General features: G+C 42.4%; 1 protein-coding gene across 4 annotated transcripts in view; it reads right to left on the minus strand.

Moving 5' to 3' along the window:
- Positions 1-22,938, minus strand: part of abr (ABR activator of RhoGEF and GTPase) — a 117,138-nt gene that overhangs the window by 44,970 nt on the left and 49,230 nt on the right. For 3 of the 4 annotated variants that reach the window (XM_010736504.3, XM_019274948.2, XM_019274950.2), the window contains 11 exons: positions 21,995-22,093; positions 19,146-19,331; positions 13,726-13,833; positions 11,966-12,026; positions 7,377-7,429; positions 6,430-6,570; positions 5,696-5,817; positions 3,604-3,772; positions 2,421-2,540; positions 2,092-2,167; positions 1,854-1,958 (listed from right to left, as the gene is read on the minus strand). In XM_010736504.3, the coding sequence (XP_010734806.2) occupies positions 1,854-1,958; positions 2,092-2,167; positions 2,421-2,540; positions 3,604-3,772; positions 5,696-5,817; positions 6,430-6,570; positions 7,377-7,429; positions 11,966-12,026; positions 13,726-13,833; positions 19,146-19,331; positions 21,995-22,093 (1,240 nt within the window). Of the gene's footprint in view, positions 1-1,853; positions 1,959-2,091; positions 2,168-2,420; positions 2,541-3,603; positions 3,773-5,695; positions 5,818-6,429; positions 6,571-7,376; positions 7,430-11,582; positions 11,644-11,965; positions 12,027-13,725; positions 13,834-19,145; positions 19,332-21,994; positions 22,094-22,938 lie in introns of those variants that run through there. The other variant, XM_019274951.2, reaches the window with a different exon arrangement.

A 22,938-nucleotide genomic window follows, 5' to 3' on the forward strand; every position in this document is an offset into this window, starting at 1 on the left:
TTCAGCTTCGAGGTGGCCTATGTGCTGCTCTTAGAGCGAAATACAGGTCTGTGTCTTTCAATTATAACCTAATATCAACAATAAACTGGAAATCCATTAACTAATATGTGAGAATTAATAATTACCTACCAGGAGGAGTCAAAGAAAGTATGAGTATTTAAGGGTCTCTGCAGTATCATCCATCTTCTTAGTTATGAGAAACATTCCTTCACCAGCTGTTCCCCATTTAAACCCCTACTGTGCTCCCTGCATCACATGTCACTGAGGTGTGTGGGTGTGTGTGTATCGGTGTATGTTTATGATGTGATGGCCTGAAGTCCAGTTTTTACCACACAGGGATAATACCTCCCCCGGGGGAAAAATATTAAACAAACTGAAATGACGGGAGTTGTCACAAAAAGTTGAAGGTTTAATCAAATCAGCAGAGCGAGTTAACCTGTCAGTAAAAACCTCCTGTAGTCCACCAGAGAACATTAAACAAACTATTTTAATAAAGAGCCGCGGTGGGAAGACGTTTTGACAGACGTGATGGAAATTAATACAAAGGAATAAGATTTGTCCTTTACTTTGCGTAACTGCCTGTTTGTTGTTAGGTCCATAAAAATGGATAAAAATGAATCTTGTATTGTTCGCCCTGCTAAAATTTTAAAGGGGACACGTGGTTAAGTGAAATTCGACGTTCGACAAAAAAAAGTCCGACATTTAATCACCTGTTCTTGCAATAAAGCAGGTAGAAAACACACTGGAAAAACTGGAAAAATGTAACATATTCTCAACTTTTTTGAGACAAATAATCCAATATCATCATTTTGGTGACCTTAATAGACCTTGTAATCTCTTTTTAATAAAAATCCCTCCTCGATGTAATAGGTATGTGTAAACCAGAGCGGATTGAGGGATCGGTTGATTGAACACAGCCTAAATAAGCTGTTCACACTCGTCATCGTCATCATCATCACAGCTTGTGTGGTTGGATTAAACTGTATGAGGAGTGTGTGACTGTGTTTTTAAAGCTTTAAACTTAAATCTAAAACAAACACATGTTTAAATAAAGAGAAAAAAAAGCATCTATCTTCCTAAAAATATTACAAAAAAAGTCACAGTACTATACTTCACTGTTCAGCTCACATCTGAAAAAGTTCAGAGAACAGAGCACTCCGGCGGTGACTTCTTGTTTCCCTCGAGGTTCACCAGAATACAACATTCAAATAAAAAGCAAGAATCCCTTTGATCGCCACTTTAGAGGTATTGGATGTCAAAATAATGTCTCAGTTGCATAGAGATGCAATTGTATAAGAAGCAAACATGAATCTGTACAATGGGAGAAACATTAAGACAGTGTGCCTTTCAGTGTGTTGAACGCTCTGTCACCTCTGTGGTTGTGTGTTGTGTATTGTGTGCTCATGTGAATGCAGAGACCCTTGTGCTGTTTGGAGGGGGGGATCAGAGTAGGTCGACCAGATGGCTTTAATGTCACCACCAGCCTCTGAAAGCGGTGCAACATGGAGATCTGGAGCGAAAACAAACATATAGGTGCTGGGAGCAGGCCACCGCCGACACACTGCATGGCATTGACTGCTACAAGTTAGATGAGAAACATATTGTAACCTAGATTCTCTCCTGCAAGGCTGCCCCCCCCCCCACTCATTATGTGGCTTTTTTAGTGCTGAGAGTGTAATAGGCGCTTTTTGTGTTTGAATTTAAACTCAAAGCAGAGAGGAGAGGAAGGAGCACTGGGAGACTGTGTGAGTGTTTGTGAGAAGGGGGGAAGGAGAAAGCAAGAGAAAACGCACAAAGCGTCCAAACATAACAGGACAGGAATAAAGAAGATATTGTGCCTGAGTGTTTTTTACCGTCTTTGTTACCGGTGACAGGAATGTTGTGGACTGTTCGGAGTTTGAAACAGGAGCTCGTCAGGACCTGGAGCTCGACAGAACTTAAAACACACGCCTGGAGATCTGAAAAACACACAGCAACCACACGGACATAAACCTTCACTGGAGGTACGGTGTGTAAAAAGTGGTTTTAAACCACTTTAAGATGAAGAACACAATGTTTTTAAGAACAGAAACAGTCAATAGTCTGTGCTACCTTTCTTCTGGAGTTTCTGGATGCTTTCCCTCCACTCTGATCTCTCATAATCAGAAGAAAGGAGGAACAGGTAGCTCTGTATACACAGAAAAACACTGTTAAACACATCAACTCTGCACTAAAAGATAACAAGAATTTAACTAAGTGAAGCAGATTTTATACAGAGAATAGCCTCAAATATATGACTGTCAGAAGATTTTACTTTGAAAATCTAAATCTATTTAACACAGAGGGCTCTTTAGACAGCAACACGTCTCCATCTAGTGGTAAGACTTGAGCGTTGCAGCTACACGGATGCTGAAAGTGACAGGATGGGACGAGCCGATCACCTTTCCGTGTTTGTTGTGGATGCGGAAGGGGATGGTCGGGGAGTGCAGGAGCAGCCACGACTCCTGCTCGTTCATCTTCTTCCTCAGACGCTCGACGCGACTCTGACCCTTCGGCGCTTTCTACAAAACACAAACAAGAAAAACAGACGTGTAGAATCTGATTTAGTGCTGGAACTGACACTAAATGGATCAGGGATGTTGATATTAATTTAGTGCCTAGTTTACGGGAAATAGATATGATTTATGTCGCTGCTGTTTTCAGTTTTTATCAGCATGGTATAGGTTCACAGATTTATTTTTCAGTTTCTCTATTTTCCAGGAAAGACTGTGAATAAGCTTCTGAAAGTGAGAGCTGTGCTCTGAGAGTCTTGATATATAATTCAAGGACCTCAGCTTCTTTGTCAGTACTGAAGGAAAACAAATACACACACCCTCTCAGTCTTCACCAGGAAGCAATGAGTCAGAGAGGCTGAATACAATCAGCTGAATCTCTCGAGTCTAAATACCAGACGCGGTCACTCGCTGTGCCCCGGGTGTGCCACTTTTACACTGTGCGAGGGGAATAACAGGAACTCTCCGCTCCTGAAGGTGCGGGGGTGTACATACTTGTAACTGTTGGACGCTTGTAGCATCTTTTTTCCCCCAAACTATGTCACTAAGCAATTGTTTCAGCGCCGATAAGAATAGAGAAGAAAGGACAGCAAGTGTGACGCAGCACACAAAGTAAGAATTTGGAGATTGATAAGAACATTTATTTACTTTTACATCAGAAAAAGGAAAGTTTTTGTTCTGAGTTTATGTTTTTACAGTTTGAGGATCTAGATTGTACAAGTTTGGATTTCACATTTCAACGCCTTTCAGGAGGGTGCTAGGCTGTTCCGTCATAAATTACTGAACCTTTAAACTGCCAGATACTCTGTGACCTGACCCAGTTTTGAAGCTACATTTTTATCTACTATGCTAACCTACATTTTTTATCTACTATGCTATAATATTTTCTTTACAGAAAAATGAATTTTCTGCAGTGTATTTGCCTTTGGAGGCTTTGAATGGGCCTCAAACCTACACTTACTTTTTTCTTTTGCATTATCACACTTGAACAGTGGTTTCACTCCTCTGTCTCAGTGTAACACCCACACTAACTCACTAAGCCAGAGTAACACATTATATTAAACAGGATTACCTTCTCTTTCTGAATCTCACTCTTTAGGACTGAGATCTTAATCTTCATCTCTTCGATCTCGTGCTCGGGCAGGACTTGGATACTGGGGCAGGAGTCTGAGTCGTCCAGAGTCTGGAAAGTCAAGTCAGCCAGAGGGATGTACCACTTGCACTCGTACTGCTGATGGCGACTGGAGATGGAGGGAGGGAGGGAAAGGATGGAAGGATGCAGAAATACAGAAGGAGAATAAGAAACGCAGTTAGTCAAAGAAGGATACAATAAAGTCACCAAGGCACAAATCTATCAAGATCAACAGAACAAAGGCAGTGAAGACAATCCTGAACAAAGTCTGTCCAGAGGGTCAATTTTATGAAAAAGAGCAGTCTGCCTTTCAAATGACACTAATTGGAACTAAAATTTAAGATCACACTCACATATGTATGACTTCTTTATTCAAAAATGTGATAATCTGAAAACATCAAAATAACGAGCCTATTCATGAAGTCACAGCGCTAAATTAATGAAAATGATGCATGCTTAGCACATCGCTACATCCAGAAGATTGATGTCACTAATGAGACTCTCATTAGTATTCCCGGGTGCTTCACAGTTAACTCATTACCAGAGCGACACCTTCATCAGACGCAAATTTGAGCAGCCAGATAATGAGAGAGCGTCTCATATCTTATGTTACATCCAAAATTTTAATTTAAGAGCATGGAAAAGTTTAAAATAGATTATTGTGCGCTTCTGTTGGCCGCACACAGATGGATCATACGTGTTCTGATGTGGAAAAACTATTCAATACTGCAAATGCAGATGAATCTACAGTATATTTGTGCACAGGACTTTATTCCATACATGCATTTCAACTTGAACAATACATATTTGTTCAGCCAACACCTAATTCACTTTTGGTTTGTGTAGTTTGGATTTTCAAGCTTCATAGCAGCACAAGAAAGATGAGCTATTCAGTTCTTTGTTATCCAAGTACATTCATCTCACAGCCCTCGGAGCCATCTCTTGTCCCTCCTCCTCCATTATCAAACCCTTTGTGTCTCGATACTCGGTGGTCTTTTGGGAAATCTCTCAGTTTTACAGACCGTCCACTCATTTTCCATCTAGTGCGCTCCTCGCGCCGCTTCCTGCTGATCTGGTTAAACTTAAACACACCCTTACACACCAAAGAAAGGGTGGGTTCATTTAACCGAGGAGAATATGAATATGTAATCATAGCCAGTGTCCTAGTCCTTCAGAATATACATAAAGAAGGCTCAGGAACATGTGGTGGAGTCCATGTATGAATTCCAACATGATAGCAGTGAGATAATCAGAGGACACAATGGGATTACGTATCCTCAGTGACTTAACCAAAAGGTGATTGAGTTTCTGGATGGCTGCTCTGCTTCATCTTTGTGTGTGCCTGTAGGCGGTAGGCTGAGATAAAAAACCCAGACCATAATAGTCATAACAGGACTGGTAGCTATGGCAACGCTGCGTGTTCCTCTAGGTGAGGGGGGGGGCGTGCAAATGACACAGACGAACGGTGAATGTCAACCAAAATAAGATCCAATCAGTTTAACAGCGGGCTCCGCGCTGACGAAGCAAGCGACAGGCAGTCCCGTAGATGTGACACTTAATCGATGGACATGTGTCACGCCGTTAGATGTAGCATCACACTCACGCGAGCTTAAGCAGATTGCTTCCGTAAAACACACACACACACACACACACACACACCCACACACACACCCACCCACACACACACACACACCTCCATTCACAGTGTATACTCTCCTCTACTTTTTAGGATACCAGCAGCAAAATGCCAGCTAGTCTTTCTCTCTGTTAGTGAGGCTTCAAAAAGGCCTCCTGCTCTGCAGAGCTGGGAACACACCGAGCGACAGGATCTTTTGTAAAGTGCCGGTGTCATCCTTTCTGTTTCACTGAGGGGTGGGGGGCTGACTTGCTGATGTGGAAGGCAAAACGAATGACACACGGATAGAAGCGCGGAGAGGATAATCCTTGCAGAGTTGAGTGCATTCAAACGTCTCTGGTGTAAATAGGCCGTTTTGACAGTCTGCATTGGGAGGAAAAGATAAATTGGACTCACCCTACGGACGTCTTCTTCATCTTGGCACAGAGCAGCAGATCGGTGAAGAGGAAGACGTGCCGAACCTTCCTGGAGCTTTCTGACACCTCCACCAGGAAGCCGTCCTTCACCAGCTGACGGGCCTGAGAGAAAATCAGATGTCAACTCTTGTTGTGCCACCAACACATACACACTGCTGATAAAGTCAAACTGTCTGTGGCAGAGCTGCATTGTGGGCAATGTAGGCGCCAGGTTTTGACAAGGGACAACAATGTTTGGAACGTTTTCCACTGCTCATTGCGAGTCCGAGAGTGTTTTTGGTAAGTTACACTGAATACAAACATACGTTTTACTTGTTGGAAGGCACTTGTAATTGTATAAAATTTTATTTTGAAAAGGTTTTATGCGGATTACTAAAATGTACTCCAAGCACAAACAATAAGTCTTTCAATAGACATCAGTCAAAGGGTGCATATAGAGCTTTATCACGGGCTGCCTCCCTACATGCAGAGTTTGTTTTCTCTTTGCACCGGATGACACAGCACCTACAGTAACTTAAAGTCAATTATCCATACATTAGGCTCTTGCTTTTGCAGTAACAAGCTAAAAGGGAAAAACTGGAGAGCACCTACTGCTGTCGTTGGTAATCGCAAGGTAGCTCGAAGTTGTAATTTCATTCATACTTAACTACTTGTGATTACACACACACACACACACACACACACACACACACACACACACACACACACACACACCTCTCCCTTGGGCGTCGTGACGGCAGTCCTGCGTGGATCGATCTCCTCGTTGATGGACGAGAGGAAGTTCTGAGATATCCGCAGGGCATCCTGCAGGAGCGGAAAGTCCGGGTGGTCCTTAGGTGTGTGTTTCAGCAAGTCCTGTGAGACGTGCACAAATACGGCAGGTTACACGGATGCATACAGTCACGGTCTGTGCTAGAATACATAACACTTTAGCACAGACATTGGTGCTATAAAACAGTCTACTAACCTTCTGACAGTAATTCATCTAGCATAAGCAGAAGTTGGATTTAATTTTGTCTTCTTCTTTAATACTGCACAAACACAGCGTTCTTATTTAATACAAAGTCATCTCTAAAAATCTCATTTCCTTGTTTTCATTGAAGCTGCCCTCATCAGTGAGGAGGAGCAGAGTGATGAACAGGACAGCTGACAACAGAAGCAGCCATCTATCTTCAAAAACAAACACCGCCTCTTCATTTGCATGGATGACAGGAACACAACCTTTTAGAAACATACACGCTAGCTTTGGATGCACCCGGCATCTTGTTGTTCTGACAGTTTTATGCAAACATATTCATGCTATGCACTCCTGGAACTTAACTACACACATCCAGGCACCTCTGCTTGCTTGATTGGCACTTTACACTTGATTCAAAGAGGTACTGCTTCAGCCAAAGAGGTAGGCTTATTAAGGCTGAGCGGACGCTGCGATACTGTGTGGAAAAACTAAGATAAGAAAGATAACAAAAGATAACAAAACTTTGTTTTCCCCGAGATAACAACATAATTACTTTGAGATCTTGAGAAAACAAAAAGGTAATCTATCTTATTAAAACCTCATCCTCACCGATACAGTGGAAATGAACAGAGCTTATAAAATAAGTAACATTTAGAAAATTCAGCAACAATTTAAATCAGGATTTTTTTTCCTGTGTACTCACATGAAGGACCAGAGTGCTTCTGGTAACGCGGTCAATCGGCTTGTAAAGGAGAGCTGTGGGGGAGAGAAGAGGGCTCAGAGTCAGTGTCACTGACAAACATGTTTATACACAGTCACACACACACACACACAGATACAGGAGGTTACACTAACTCAGCTCACACCAAGTTAAATGTTGCACCTACAGCCGGGTCGATGATGATTCTCTGGTGAATGACAACAAGCATCCACACAGCTACACGACCTGTTAGCAACACCTGAAGATGACCCTGACCTTTGACCTCCCTGTGACAAGTAGCATGCGATGCGACAGCTTCCATGTGGGGATCAATAGAAGATAATATACATATACAGTACATATACTGTATATATGACTGTCTGTGTGCTGCTCTGCAGATTGAAGGTGAGGGAATGCAGCAGTTTGTGACTGCACGATGCACGATGGACTCACACACACACACACACACACACACACACACACTCCACAGACTGCTTAACATGCAGTCCATCTACAGGGTTGCTGCTGCAGCCTCCTATTGGTTCTCAAACAGTTGCCTTGCACTGCATATTTAGGCTGCTACTAGGTAAACTGCAGCCTGCCTGCACACTGGACTTTCAGAGAAACATAAACATGACAAATAAATGTATATATAAATACATATTAAAAAGACAGATACGTGTCCAAATGGCACTGCTCTTGTCTCTGAATCACAGTTTAAGTCTGAAGCACCACACTTGGCTAGGTTTCCCTGTGGGACGGCTTTGCTGCTGAGGTGGTGTGAACAGCAGCAGGTCTGACATATATGACAGCTCGCAGTGAGAAACTCCCACAGATGGGATAGAGGGAAAAATCATACAGGGGAGATGGGCGGCAGGCAAGATGGCAGATGTATGAACCCCTAGGGAGTGATGAATAAGAGGCAACACACATATATAGATGTATAAAAAGAGAGGGGAGGTTGAAGGGAGAGAGTACTTTTATTCCGAGTTTCTAGTCATATAATGAATTGCCAAAATCATCTCGAGGTCTCAAAATAATAACGCCACCGGTGTCACGAAGTATTGTAAAAATAATTACAATAATGTCGCTCTGTACATGTACTCAAAGAGAAAAAAAAAACCCCTAAGGGTACGCAATAAAAACAAACCAGATTCACGAGGGCATAGAAATCTGAAATCCAGCTGACAATGTTCCACACGGTGATCAAACTAATCTCCATTTATTATAGAGCGAGACTTACCGTGAGTGATTTTTAAACCGAGGGGAAGGAAAAGCAAGCCAAGTGAAACAGGGAGAAGTGATGTGCCTTCTGTATGCAGGGCAGGTCGCCACAGAGAGACCGTGCTCCCACAGAGAGGCAGGAAAACAGTGCTACGCTTCCCCTCGCGTGTTAAAATTATCTGTTTAAACCATTCAACGTGGCTGCCTTCAGCCGCACACACACGTGTTCTCCCTCCTTCCCTCTGTTCTTACACTTTTAAGTCCTTTCTTTTCGCCTAAAAGAAATTGAAGAGCGAAAGCAGAACCCTACAGGGATCTGCTGATAAGGCTTGTCATATTAAACTTTATACACTCTATACTCACTCTCATATGCTCAAATATACACACACACTCTCTGTATAAGACCAAAGAGAATCTTCTAGAGGGCCTTGCTGATGCTCTTTGAAGTTTCTCCACCCTTTGGTCATTAATACCACAGCCTCCATCAATGGTCCTGGTTCACTGAACCAATACCGCTACCTCCAGGAGGATTAACTTGAGGACCCTGCATCGACTACCAGGGCTGGGAACACCTCCAATTATGTGTGCGTGTGCAGGTTTGTATTCACCTCGAGTACAGGCACTTTAGGAAAGTATCATAGATTTAAGTTAGCGCTGCCTAGGAGTATGTTTGCTGGTGGTGTGAGTCAGTACAGCAGCTGTATTGACTATTGCACTATTGCTCTATTTGGAAACAAGTGTCATGGCAGCAGCTCTGAGAGGCTGTAATTAGGCACAGATGCACCTTATGCTAATATGCTCACAATGACGATGCCAACATGCTGATGTGGGCGCCAGTAGATCTCTCTCTAAGGATTTGGCATGGGAACCGGAGGGTGGCCACCTCATGTCCAGAGAGACAGAGCAGTTTAGCTGCTGCGCACAGCCTCGGTGCTCCTGAGCAAAACAGTGAAGCAAATTGTTCCCAGGGCGCTTCATGTTGCAGGTCATAAAGAATTGGACAATTTTTACTTTTCAACAAATTTGTTGAGATATTTCCATCTAGACGAGGTCATTGAATGGTTACAGAAATCTAGAGGACACCTTTAAGACCTAAATATGCTAACTTGGTTCATCCTTAACTGTTTGTTTTGACTTTTTTTTCTCCCACACTTTATAATTATGTATGTAGATATATGAATAATCAGGTCAGGTATTCGATATGATGACCTCCTCAGTGTCTGCAGCACTAATGCAGTGTGATGTTTTTGGAGCATCCCATCAGGAGGACAGAAGCGAAGTTCAAAGTCCAGTCAAGAGTCAGGACGAGGGACGATGAGAGAGAAAGAGAGGGATCAGGCGGTGAGAGGCGGATTACTGGAAGCCGATGACCTGTCACAGCATGGTTCCTCTGATTGGTCCCGCTCTCAAGGTCGCCTTGACAATTTGGCTGACGGACAGATAGTTCATCTTCGCTAACGAGGGGATAGACCATGTGGTTGAATCTTTGAACAGGCAGAACACACACACACGCTGGACGGGTCTACAGCTAGGACGTGGGGACTGCCAGCTTTCAGCCCTCGGTCTCTGGCAAGACGTTCAGCTGCAGACGCCAGGCATGAGGCGTGAAGGAGGACGTGGAGGCTGGAGCGATAGAGGACGGGGAAAATAAAGATAGGGGAGAGGGAATATAAGGATTAAGGAATGGAAGCGGCGCGGCGCAAAAGTCCCCATTTACATGTAAAACAGGATGTCAGATGCTGGTTTGATTTAGTTCTTGTGTTTCTATTTGCATCCATTCATGAGGAGGTGGTAGGCACATGAAACAGTGGGCTTTACTATATTTAAACAAGCCTGACTTATTCAACATGAAGAACATAAACAAAAAGCACACACATGGAACCAGTACAGAGCACGGGGAAGAAATATGGAGGGAAAAGAGAAAGAGGAAGCGCGAGTTTCAGAGTTGAGCTACAGAAATCCCTCGACTACCTCGGCAGGTAATTAAGGAAGCCGCAATAATCAAAGCAGCCGCCCTGGGTGCTGAGAAACGCTGATTTGTTAAAGGGGAATATTAAACTAGCTCATGCTACTTAACTATCATAGTTAACCGTGGGTCAGCAAACATATCACATAGTTGTTTAGCATCATATATGATTGTAAAGACGACACACAAGTGTGATTATAAGAACCTGCGTGTTTGGGTTCTTCCTCATTTACGATGCATAAATTAGCATGCACTTCACAGGTACATGCTGATAATTGACATATGAAGACTCACACTCCCTCTCTCAGCCTAACAAAGCCACACCATTTGCTCATGTGTGCATGTCATTGCATAATTCAGACAGTATTTCATTCTTCCCCCCATCAGAAAGAGATCTGCTGCCCTGGTTAACAACGTAAGTTTGCAAGACACCAGCAGAGTAAAATCATGTACCTCACACAGACACACACAAACACACTCACACACAGATCAGACTTGTTCCGATGCACCGCTTATAAGTATTCTCTATGAGGAGCAGTCTGCCGCAAGCAGTCCTTATAAAGACTACAAACGTGCCTTGTGTTTAAACAAACACACACAACAAAAGCTGCTGTCCTCTTCATAATCTGGATGTTTAAAAAAGACAAAGTCAGTCTCCAGGAGTGAGCGGCATATCCCAGAGGATCACCACACAGAGAGCAGACAAAGCTTCAAAAGAAACTAATTTTATCAGCTCAGTACGTGGGCTACAGCGCCATAAATATATAGAGGAAAAGACAAATTCCATTTAAAAAAGGTCCATATTCATGAACGGGCACGTATGAGTTGTGCATCACGAGCGTCCAAACAAATCAATCGATTGATAACTGTCCCAACTTCACAGAAAACAAGGTATGTTACCGATCTACCAAAAGAATCGACGACGCTGACGTCCACAAAAATCAGAGGAGAAAAAGAAAAACAAGAACAACAAGTTTCCTGAATCGATCGGCGGCAGCTCGCAATCATGCAGTCGTTACCGTATGTGCAGTTACAACACAGTCTGAGGACCAGAAGCACCTCCATATCCTTCATCTCCTCTCCTCACTCCGTTCTCCTGCTCACTGCCTCCTTTCTCAGGCAGAGACAGACACAGAGAGAGAGAGAGGGAGAGAGAGGGAGAGAGAGAGAGAGAGGGAGAGAGAGCGAGAAAGAGAGAGAGTGTGTGTGTGTTCGAGTGCTCACACACACCAGTTTGCCTCCCAAAGCCCGCCACTGCATACAGAAGTAGAAGGGGCAGTGGTGGAGAGTCTTAAAGCAGCAAGCCAGCCTAGACAGATGTACATGCACGCACACAAACAGACACACAAAGACAAGGACATGCACACTCACACACACCACACATGCACATGTACACATTTACCTTCCATGGAGACATTCGTGGTACAATCTTTGGAGTCTTTAGGACCTTTCACTTTGAGGTTCTGAAAGAAAACAGGAGTGTAATGAGTAAATTATTTATATTATATTTTTATTAATATATACTATTCTATTACACACCACACACACACACAGCTCTGTACAGGCTTGGCTGAGGCTGATGAAGAAGCACAGGGTCACTGCAGCAGACTGAGCCAGCTGAAGGAGGCTGGACAGACCAACCTTCACAAGTTTACCTCACAATAAAATCTACTTACAAACACCAACACATCTTTACAGCACAATATAAATGATACTAAGAGGATTAAAACCCCTAAAACGTTCAGTCATGTTCTCTGTTGTACACCGTATGTAGATTTTGTCCGTTTTGAAGCCGCCATCTTGGCAGTCCTGCCTCTGCCACCTTATGGCTAATCTAAAAATCTGCAAGGACGTGGATCATCAGTGGACCTGAGGCGGGCTGAATGACGGCTGGGTGCTCCAACAGACCAGTCAATCAATGCAGCCACGCTGTTAATTCTGCATAACTTTAAGCCTTAATATAATTTAAACAGGTGAGTTCTTTAAAAATTCACCCTCAGTACAGTTGTCATGAACGATGAAATTAGCTACAGAGACCAAAACTGTTTTTTGCACCAGGCTGTAAACATGTTTATTTCTGCTGTGAAGTTTTAACATGGGGACTTATGGAGACTGACTCAAATGGTTGATCAAGGAACTGCACTTTCTGGCACTTCACAGCCACAGAGGATGACGCCTGGTTATGACATGTTGCTCTTTATAATAATAATTTACAGCGATCCAACAATTCCCACCATAAGGAGGCATAATCTGACATGTTACATGTTCACAGTAATGAAACTACCAGTCCATGAAAGTTCGACAATGCACGTGTCCTGTGCGTTGAGCAGTAAGTGGTAAGAAGTCAAACAGGAAATGTTTTTATAATTCACTGACTGACACTGACTATGCTCTAAAGTTTTTACTGTAATTAATATTTTGCCTCTAGCCAGCATGAAAACAAGGACATGAGAGGTGATTTGGCAATATCAAGACTATCAGGAGCCTCTTCTGTCACAGCTGTTTTGTTAATTAACATCTGTGACACCTTCAAAGTAATCAGGAGGATTTTTAGCGCAGCTCCTCCACATCAACTCTCAGCACTAAATATAGCCACCTTCCTGTGACTATGCATTGCTGCACATTAAACACACAGTCGTACAGACCTTCTGTTAGGAAATGCGCTGCTCATCAGTCCAGACACTAATGAGCTTAATAGTGCCAGGTGTTTCTTAACATCAACACATCTCTTAATTGTGCTTGAAACTACTGTTCCTCAAATCAAGACCACATTTCCCATTAAACACTGCTGCTTCCTGCCGAAAAGAGGATGTTTCAGCTCGCCTTGCTTCCCCTCTGTGCGTCTAACGTTACTGAAGAGGATTGATCAGCGTTATGGTTTAAGACCGAACAATTATAGTCAAACAAAACATAAAGCAAACCTAAATACAGACGCTAAAGTTTAAAACATGTTCTGCACTGTCAAGCAGCAAGCATTTAAAGTTCACACTGAAATCCAGCCCTGTGGCAAAGTACTGCAAATTACATTCTGCTAAGCTTCTCAGCGATTGTGGTGTTTATGGTAATAATGCTGGTGTCTAAAAATGCTGAGTTGTAAAATGCCACAGGCAGCATTATTGGTCTTCCTTACATCCTGCCTTTGTCTTCGGAGGATGAACTCACCTCAGATATCTTCTGGAACTGGATGTTGGCTTGGCTGCATTTCTCCGCCGTCTCCAGTGCCACCTTGTAGTTGTCCACAAAGGCCTTGTACACTCCCAGCTGGCTGGCCTGGTGGCACGTGAGAAGAAAATAAGAGGTATTACACGGGGGGGAAACGAGCTGGTGTGAGACGATGATGATGGTGGGATGAAGCAGTCTTAGATGATGAGCAACTGGTTTACTGTTTCGGACAGCATAATAAAGCGGAGTGAGTACTTGCATCCACCTTTAAATATCACATCCATACTTATGCATGCAGCTCTGGCAGATTAATTCATTTCTATTCCCGTCAGTATTTTGCCTGAAGTGGACACACACACACACACACAGGCTAATCATATTCCCATAATGCCACTCCACTGGTGGCACCGTGCAGTCCTCCAGAATGAACCGCATTCACTTTCTCTTCCCTCGCCCCTTTCATTAACAGCCCCTCTCTCTGCTGCTGCACTATATGTGCATTGTAACTCAAGCTGCAGACCAGCAGTGCATGAATATGCATCCTGCTACAGCTATGCTTGAATGGCCTGGCTGAAGAGCTGACTGCATCCTATTAAAGCAATGAGATTGGTTTCAGCTGAATAGGGTGAATGAGTAAGGCTTGTTACTTTTGTCCTTAAATTCCTCTTTCCCCTGTTTTCATTTCCTCCCTCTACACTTCCCCTTTAGAGTGTGAATGAGGGAATCATCCGGCCTCATGTGACATAGATTGATCAATAAAGCCATCATGGGAACAGATGAGGAAAATATTAATAGTTATGTTGTGATATAGTCATCAAGTGCCACTGTCTGTATATCATCTCATCATAATTAGAGACTCACTTAAGTCAAACCAAAACCTCAGATGGAGCGGAGAAACTACGACGTGGATCACTGATTTTCCAAAGATAGACAATTTTGACTTGGCAGCTTGTCTGGAAAGTAACAAACCAAGCACAATGACGCGATCATGTTATTTCACCAGTACGTCGTGTTGCTTGGACACACTGCGACCAGCATGAAACATCTCCTGCTCCAGCTCCGACTGTCGAACGTCTCAAACATAGTGCCTCCACTTCAAGTAAAGCAGATCACAGGCCAAAGTGACGGGTGGGGAAACAACAGCTTGTGTTTTGAGACTGGGGGTGGGGGAAGGAGAAGATGGAGAGAGGAAACAAAGTGAGACAGAGGGGACTGTACTTGTGTTGACTGGAAATAGCCACTTTCTTGCTTATAAAACTGCCTGAAGACAATTTAAATCCTCACTGACACATTGGATAGCAGAAAAGCTGCTTTCCAAACCATGTTTCATAAATATCTTCTGCAGCTCTCCAAGACTTGTTTTGATTTTTTTTATTTAGTTTCAGAAGACGCCTCGCTCTGTTTCGGCACTAATCATATGGTTATGATCAGTACAAAGGAAAAACAAAAAATAAGGAGCTGTATCACAGGCTGCTTTTGGTGGCACTGGGATCCAAAGAAGTCTAATAACTCTTCTTTGTACACATCTAAGCCTTAGGAGACAGCCTGTTTGCAACATTACCAACATAAATCATGCTGTACTGTCATACTGCCTGGCTTTTCTATTGTAGCCTGGCTTTCTGTGTTTGCTTTGTCTGCCCCGGCACTACATAAACTCTGCTATATCCATAAAATTATAATTATTAATAGTCAATCATTTCTGTACTTTTCCAGTCAGATAGTATTTTGGCATCAGCATGATGAATATTTAATTATAGATATCTGTATTCTGTTCATGCTTTACTACAACTAGCTGACTTGCAGACTGAAATGCCAGCATACAAACCTACTGCACAATCGAATATTGTTTCTGCTGCACACTGTTGTTCAGAACAGTTCTTCCTATTGCTGAAATCATTTGTTTGAGCTCAAACTTTAGTCAGTCGTGCATGCAAGTACAATCAAAACAGGGACATTCACACACACAATACTCTCAGATAAAAAAAAAACAACCAGCCTCTTTGTAGCCACAGCATAATTTATTAAATAAATCTGTGAGAGTGAGACAACCCTGACCTAAAATTTGGGTCCTGAGGACAAGGATGAACAAGACTAAGAGTCTGTAGCCATGCTGGCATATCTGTGAGGCTGTACTTACTGTAAGCACACCATAATACAAACATAAGCATGTTATATGCTCACAGTGAGGATGCTAAAATGTTGATGTAATGCTGTAATGATTACCATGTTCACCATCTTAATCTAGCACGTTAGCATTTGCTAATTAGCAGTGATAAAGTACAATTGAGGATGATGGGAATATCATTAGTTTTACATTATTAGGTCATAAACCAAAGTATAGACCAAATTATGGGGTTAGATCAGATGTTAAACGATCATCTAAGTTATTACAATTCATTATGAGAGGGACTTAAATGTCTATATAAAATATCATGGCAATCCATCCAATAGTTGTTGAGATATTTCAGTCAGGTGGAGCAACAGACCAACTAACATTGCCATCTAAAGAGTCACACGACTAGCATGGCTAAAAAGTTAATCATTGAGAAGTGAATAAATGTGTTAAAAATGTTTTTATTAGCCAAAAAGCTTCTCGGCACCATGACTGTACAAAAAATGAAACCATTCCCTTAATGCCTGCAGGGCCTTTGGTTAGTCAAATGCAGTCCTGGCAGTCACAGAAGGCAGCTGAGCTCCTATTCTTGTCTGGAAGAGGTGAGAAAAGTCAGAACCGTGGTTGGCTTTTATTCCCTGGCTGTCTGCTTTCTATAACTCTGTCCCTCTGTGTTGCTCCAGTGGCCTTCATGCTGCCTGACGAGGAGCAGTGGGGAGTACACCAGCTAATTACATTGCCATCTGTACACTCACACTGCCACTCTGACTAAATGTTTAGCTGCCACATGACATGCCCATGTACGCATATACGCGGCACAGATGGGAGCTGATGACTACACTAATAGGTGTCACTTGGTGGTGCGGCCGCATTTAAACTACTAACAGAATTACATCTCTACACGAGAGCTCTCTTCATTTCCTCTGCTACTAAACATAAGCTGAGAGCATTTCCAATCAATCTTCCTGAGTTCTGAATGTTCAATAGTCTTTTATTAAATGAATGTTTCATTAAATATTCTCTTAAATACATCACAAAGTTCAGCCCCACAGGCTTTCAGGAGAAGTTTTGAAACTCATTAGGCAAAAGCAGTATGCTCTTTTTTTTAGCATAACTTTATCTACACAAAAAAAATGATTTTAGAAAAGGAAATATCATCGCAAATAAGTGTACAAGAATAACAGTCCATGCCAACGTTTGCTGCTTGACAGTTTTCGAAACTGAAACTATGGACACATTTTGTTCAGTACCAAAAGAGTATTGTAGTTTGAAAGTCAGCTCTAGTTTGCTGTTTGTGCTTAAATATTACTGTACGTTACAACCACTGACAGTATGAAGCATGGACGTTGTGTCGGTGACGTCACCCACAGGTTTCTGAAGAGCCGTTTTGAAGCACGGTGTGGTGGCTCTGGCCGCCACGTTGCCACCTGTAAACAGCAGTCACCCTGTTAATTCTGCATAACTTTAAGCCTTAATATAATTTGAACAGGTGATTTATATAAAAATTCACCTTCAGTACAGTCTTCTATGACACGTACGCTTGTGCTCTAGTCAAAACAACAGTGACTTGGCACACTGTCACAGGATCTCTCATAATGGAACATCTGATTAACTCACAGCTCATTAGCACGATTAAATTACATCTGCTAAGATCCCAAAACATGGCACACAAGCTTGACAATACTAATGCCTGATCAAGTGGCAACCTCCATGGCTGTGAAGTGAAGTGCCAAAACTGCAGTTCCTCCAACGTCCACCTGAGGCTGGCTACAGAACGAGTCAGTCTCCATAAGTCCCCATGTTATATGTCCAACTTCACAGCAGAAATAAACATGTTTACAGCCTGGTACAAAAACAGTTTTAGTCCCTATAGCCAATTTCCCAGTTCATAGAAGACTGTACTGAGGGTGAATTTTTATAGTACTCGCCTGTTCAAATTATATCAAGGCTTAAAGTTATGCAAATTAACAGCATGGGCACTTCAATAGACAGTAAGGTGCCCTTATGGGTGGCTTGTTTGAGCATCCAGGCGTCATTTGGCTCACCTTAGGACCACCGATGATCCACGTAATTGCCAATTTTTAGATTGGCCCGGAGGAGGAAGAGGCAGGACGGCCAACATGGTGTCACAGATACACTGTCCATTCCTCTTTACTGCCTGCGTGTCTGATACTGTACCACGTCTTTTAAAACTGAAGAAGTAGCTGAAACTAAATGAGATTTATGATACACGGCTATGTTTTCTATCAGTTTATTCATTACTAATCTCGGATAGCTACAGGATATGTGTTGCTGTGGAGGGATGAAGAATGTATTGTTCATTATCTTTTTTTAAATTAGATCAGAAAATGAAGCCGTAAAAGAGTAATAACAGTGAACAGCAGGGTGGCAAATAATTTGAACACTACGAAAATAAAACTTGTTAACGGCTTCTATATTTTATGAGAATAATAATAGAAAACAATTAAAACACTCTGTTCTGCATCTTTGGAGCAAAGCTGAGTTGTTACTGTCAGGTAGAAGAGGCTTACAGCAGTTCACTGACACTTTTCTAAATGGAGAGCTTTCTCAGTCGGTCTAGTTTCCAGTCCAGGAAAATAAACCACGATATTCTGCTGCAGTCTGCCCACAGTAAGACGTACTCATGGTGACCTGACAGGACACTGAGTCTAGGTTTATTTATTTCAAATCATACTACTGCTGTCAGCACTAAATGACATTCAAATTGTTCAATTGGCCACTGAAGTTAACAATTTTGTACTTACAGATTTTACACACTAAACAGGCATTAGCTGTGGATGTGGATTTACTTTTCCGACCAGAAGTCCAGTTTCTTACATCTCAACTAAAAGTCTCTATTACGGCGTCTTGCATCAGCCAAACAAAGTAATGAGTATCTAAAACATATTACACTGTACACGCACATGCTCTTACAGTATGATATGTGCCAAGAAGCCTGGTTCAAATTACATTATCTGCTGCAAATCTGACAACGTAATGATCCAACGCAGAAGGATTAACTCGCTCTGAGACTAGCTGAGGCCTGGAGCACTCGCTAATTTCATACACAGACACATCCACACACATAACAATGATGCTGTTACATTATGTACTGAGAAAGCCTGCAGACCACAGACACGAGGCCACACACTCACACTCACTTAGGCTCACACGGTCTGATTTAGGGGAGTGATTCACAAGTACAAATCTGACAATTCTCTATTTAACACTCATTTACATGTTCCCTGCAAATGATGGAGAGCGGGGGGGAAATAACCCACACAGTGTCAATTCTGGGCCCACTCACCAGCTTCTGGAACAAATGTCCCACGGTGACCTTCTCGTCCCACTGCTGGATGTTGGGTAAGAGGGCGTCGTAGAACTCCTTGTGGATCTCAAAGATGTCCTGGATTTTGTAGAAGATGGTCTCTACCTGCTGGATGGTCAGGACCGGCTGTGAGGTTGTGGCTGTGGCTTTCAGAGGACGCATGGGCTGGATAATAAGAGAGAACGGAGAGAGTCAGTGGACAGCTACCAAGGACCAACCCTAAGCATCTTCACCAAAAGTAAACTACGGTAAATATACAGTGTGAAGAACTGGAAATCAATTAATGTGTCTTCTTGTCAAGTTTAAGTTAATGATTGTATTGTACGATTGTTTCCCATGTTTATATCTGTGTTTTATTGTGGCACAATGTTCAATTCACGCACAAACTCCAAGAAAATGTGTTGAGTTTGTGTCTAATCTTAGAGTTAAGAGCAGGCTTTGATAGCGAGTACAATCAGGACCAATTATTCGGAAATTAAGCCTGGAAAAAAAAGCTACGTGCTATGTGTCACCCAGTGATAAGGAGCGTGTAATCGTAGCCTCTCTGCTCTGCAATTGGGTGACTTTTTTTCTGACCAGCCAGATTGCACGCCAACTCAGTTAATCATAGTTATGTGTGGAGTGGACATGGCGGATATGGTGGTGGTGGTGGTGGTGGGGGGCTTAATTACAGTGAAAACAGAAAAGCTTTTACATCATGGAAGCAAAAGTCCTCTCAGGCTGATGATGACTCAGTCTCCCACTGATTGCAGGGATCGGATGAAGGCCGATCAGACAGGGCTGGCTGATTTTTTTTAAAAGCACAGACAATAAGCCGTCACACTGGAGTGTTCAGTATAAGATGGCAAAGCATGAAGCTGAAAAGCTCTCGTCAGGTTTGACAAAAATGTTGAGGTGAATAAATTTCCATCATGTTATTATGGAAGTAGCACGAATACGAAAAGTGACACATGGCCTTTTATACTTTTTGAATTAAGTCAGCGAATATAAAAGGCAGTATCTAAATCGTTACGAATAAGCCACCTGTGTGAGTGAGTGTTCTTGGTTGAGGAAGGGTGTGTCTGCATGTTTAAGCAACAGCTCGTTCTCAGCTCAGCACAATAAAGTTTGCACATAATATCGCAGATATTACAACCCTGTTTACAAGCTGGGACAATGTGTGAAATGTGATGATGTGCAAAACAATGAAACCCCATATTAAACTGAAAACGTATCAAATGTTTTGAAACTGTTTTGGCTAATTGCCCATTTTGAATTTGATTAAAAAAGAAAGTTGGGACAAAGACTGAAAAAGGTTGTGAATGCTAAAGAGGAAAGAGATGACCTTTCTGGAGTTCCAGTGTAGTCAGTGATATTTGTGTTCATATGCTGACTTAGTTACAGGTAGCTTAGCTTAGCTTATCGTTTTGTTCACCTAACCATCTTGTTGCTGGTACAGATGGCTTGTTTGAGCACCCAGGCATCATTCGGCCACCCCCAGATCTGCCAATGATCTACATCTTTGTGGATTTTTAGATAAGCTGGGCGGTGGAAAAGGCAGCAACAAACCGACGGGCAGCACCACCGATTTTCAAAACGTCTCTTCAGAAACCGGGTGACATCACGCACATGCTGTCCATTCTTTATACTGTCAGTGGTAGTTGTGAAATGTGAGCGACAGGGCTAACAAGAATTGTGTCTCATCAGATTCTAGCTCTGAACATGACCAACCTTTCAGACTATTTAATCAGCAGTCTTGCATAGTTGCAACAATTTTCATTGCCATACATACCCACTGCTAATAATAACATGGGCTAACATGTTTTTTCACACCTCACCTTAAAAGAAATGAATTACACAAGTGTTTATGAGTCCAGAAGGGTCTCTAATTGAGTCACCCTCTGCAGCTTGTGAATCACCTTTCTATATCTGTGTTAGACCCTTTCTATTACCATTTTTATTTGGGGTATTTACCAAAGAAGATAAGAAGAATACTATTTAAACTAAGGTTTGTAGCCACAGTGTAACGCTGGTCTCTGTCTCTCTTTAGCACAGTGATGTGGTTTGTGTCTTAACACGATAGAGTTTCCTCCTCAGATGTCAATACCAGACTGTAGTTTGCCATTATACCAAGAGATCCAAGTATAAGAGGATCTCTAGATTTTGTTCAATTTAGCACCATAATACCAAAACATCACCGGACACACGAGTTGTGGCTTGCCTTTAAATTGGAGGCGTAAGCTGCCAAAATGTTAAAAAGCTTTTCTCACATGGTATGTTCGAGATGATTTCTCAGTGACTGAGGAAGTGGATGAGGATAGGAACAACCTCTTCATTGGTCAATGTGTATATTGACTTCGTCAGTGTGGGTTGAAAGAGGAGGAACTGAGAAACAGAACAGATTTCTGCCCGTACTGATGCAAGCTTTTGTTTACCTCAGCGACTTGCTGCTCACTAAAACCATGTCGTTTACGGTCGCTGTAACTGTGACTGTGACTGAACAATATGTAGCTTGTAGCTCAGGGTGCATCTGATGGCAAACTGATTTGACGATGGTCAAAGTGCAATGTGTGGCTGAGACTGGCAGGATATGACATCGTTGGCTTTGCATGGGGAAGCATGTTACAGTTTCAGGAAACTGCTGAACTGTGGTACGGCTTTCAGTAAGACCATTAACCACTAATTCACACAGGCTTGCACCAACACACACAAACACACCAGCAGCACTGCAACATGTATGCTGCGACTTGAGCCAAGCAAAGAGTATGTCTGTCAGAAAGTTAAAGAGAGTTAAATTATCTTCACTTCAGTGTGCTTATTTGCTTACTGCTTGTGTGTGTGTGTCTCACCAGTAGCAGGGCCTCCAGCTGGTTAATGTAGATCTCCTCGCTGGCCAAGAAACCAGACAGCACCAATTTTTTCATCTCCAGTCCTTTCTCTATGTCTCCCTGCAGGAAAAAAAAAACACACACACTCAGACCAGAAGTTAGACATTTCACACATACCAAGGATCCGTTTGGTAAACTTTTTGGTTGTATCCAGGATTCATTTTTAACCAGAGACACATTATAACGCGATGACTCAGGCTTCATTTCCTGCCTGGTGCCACATCAGGCAAACATGAGATCAAAACACACAAATCCAAAGTGCGTAGGAGAATCCACACTCATCTGAAAACATCTTGCTTCCTCTGTGGAAAGTCCTACTCCTAGGCTATGTAGTAATTTGTCTTACCGTCCTAATGATGTGTGAGAGACACACGGCGAAAGAAGATGCACTCGCACTTTCAGCTTTGAAAACACTAGCTTGAGTACACCGATACTTTAAAAAGGTGAGTGAGCCAGAAAGTTTAAACCGAGGTGAAACGTTTGACAGTCTTATGGTTCATGTTCTACATGATCACAAAAGACGTCAGTTGCATTCATTAATTCATTTCCCTGCTTTTATCCCCATTGACTCAGAGTGAATGCTATCCCAGCATGTGCTGGGGAGAAAGCAGTACCAGATGGGATGAGACAGATAAGTCAGATTCACTTCACACCTTCAGGCATTTGATCCCCATCCAATCTACCTGACTTGCATGTCTATGATTCATCTAGTTTTTAGGTGTATTTATAGACTCACATAACTTATAGAAAGTTCTAACTATGTAACTATGTTACTTAGGATTTCTCTTCTTCTTGCTCTTTTTTTGATCACAGGAATTATGTTATGTTACAGACTGTAGCTTGTATTTCGTGTTGGGAATGTAAACTTAGATAATGCATTGAAACCTATCCTACCTTTTATACAG

This window comes from Larimichthys crocea, chromosome XXII, assembly GCF_000972845.2.
Source record: "Larimichthys crocea isolate SSNF chromosome XXII, L_crocea_2.0, whole genome shotgun sequence".
Taxonomy (NCBI): Eukaryota; Metazoa; Chordata; class Actinopteri; family Sciaenidae; genus Larimichthys; species Larimichthys crocea.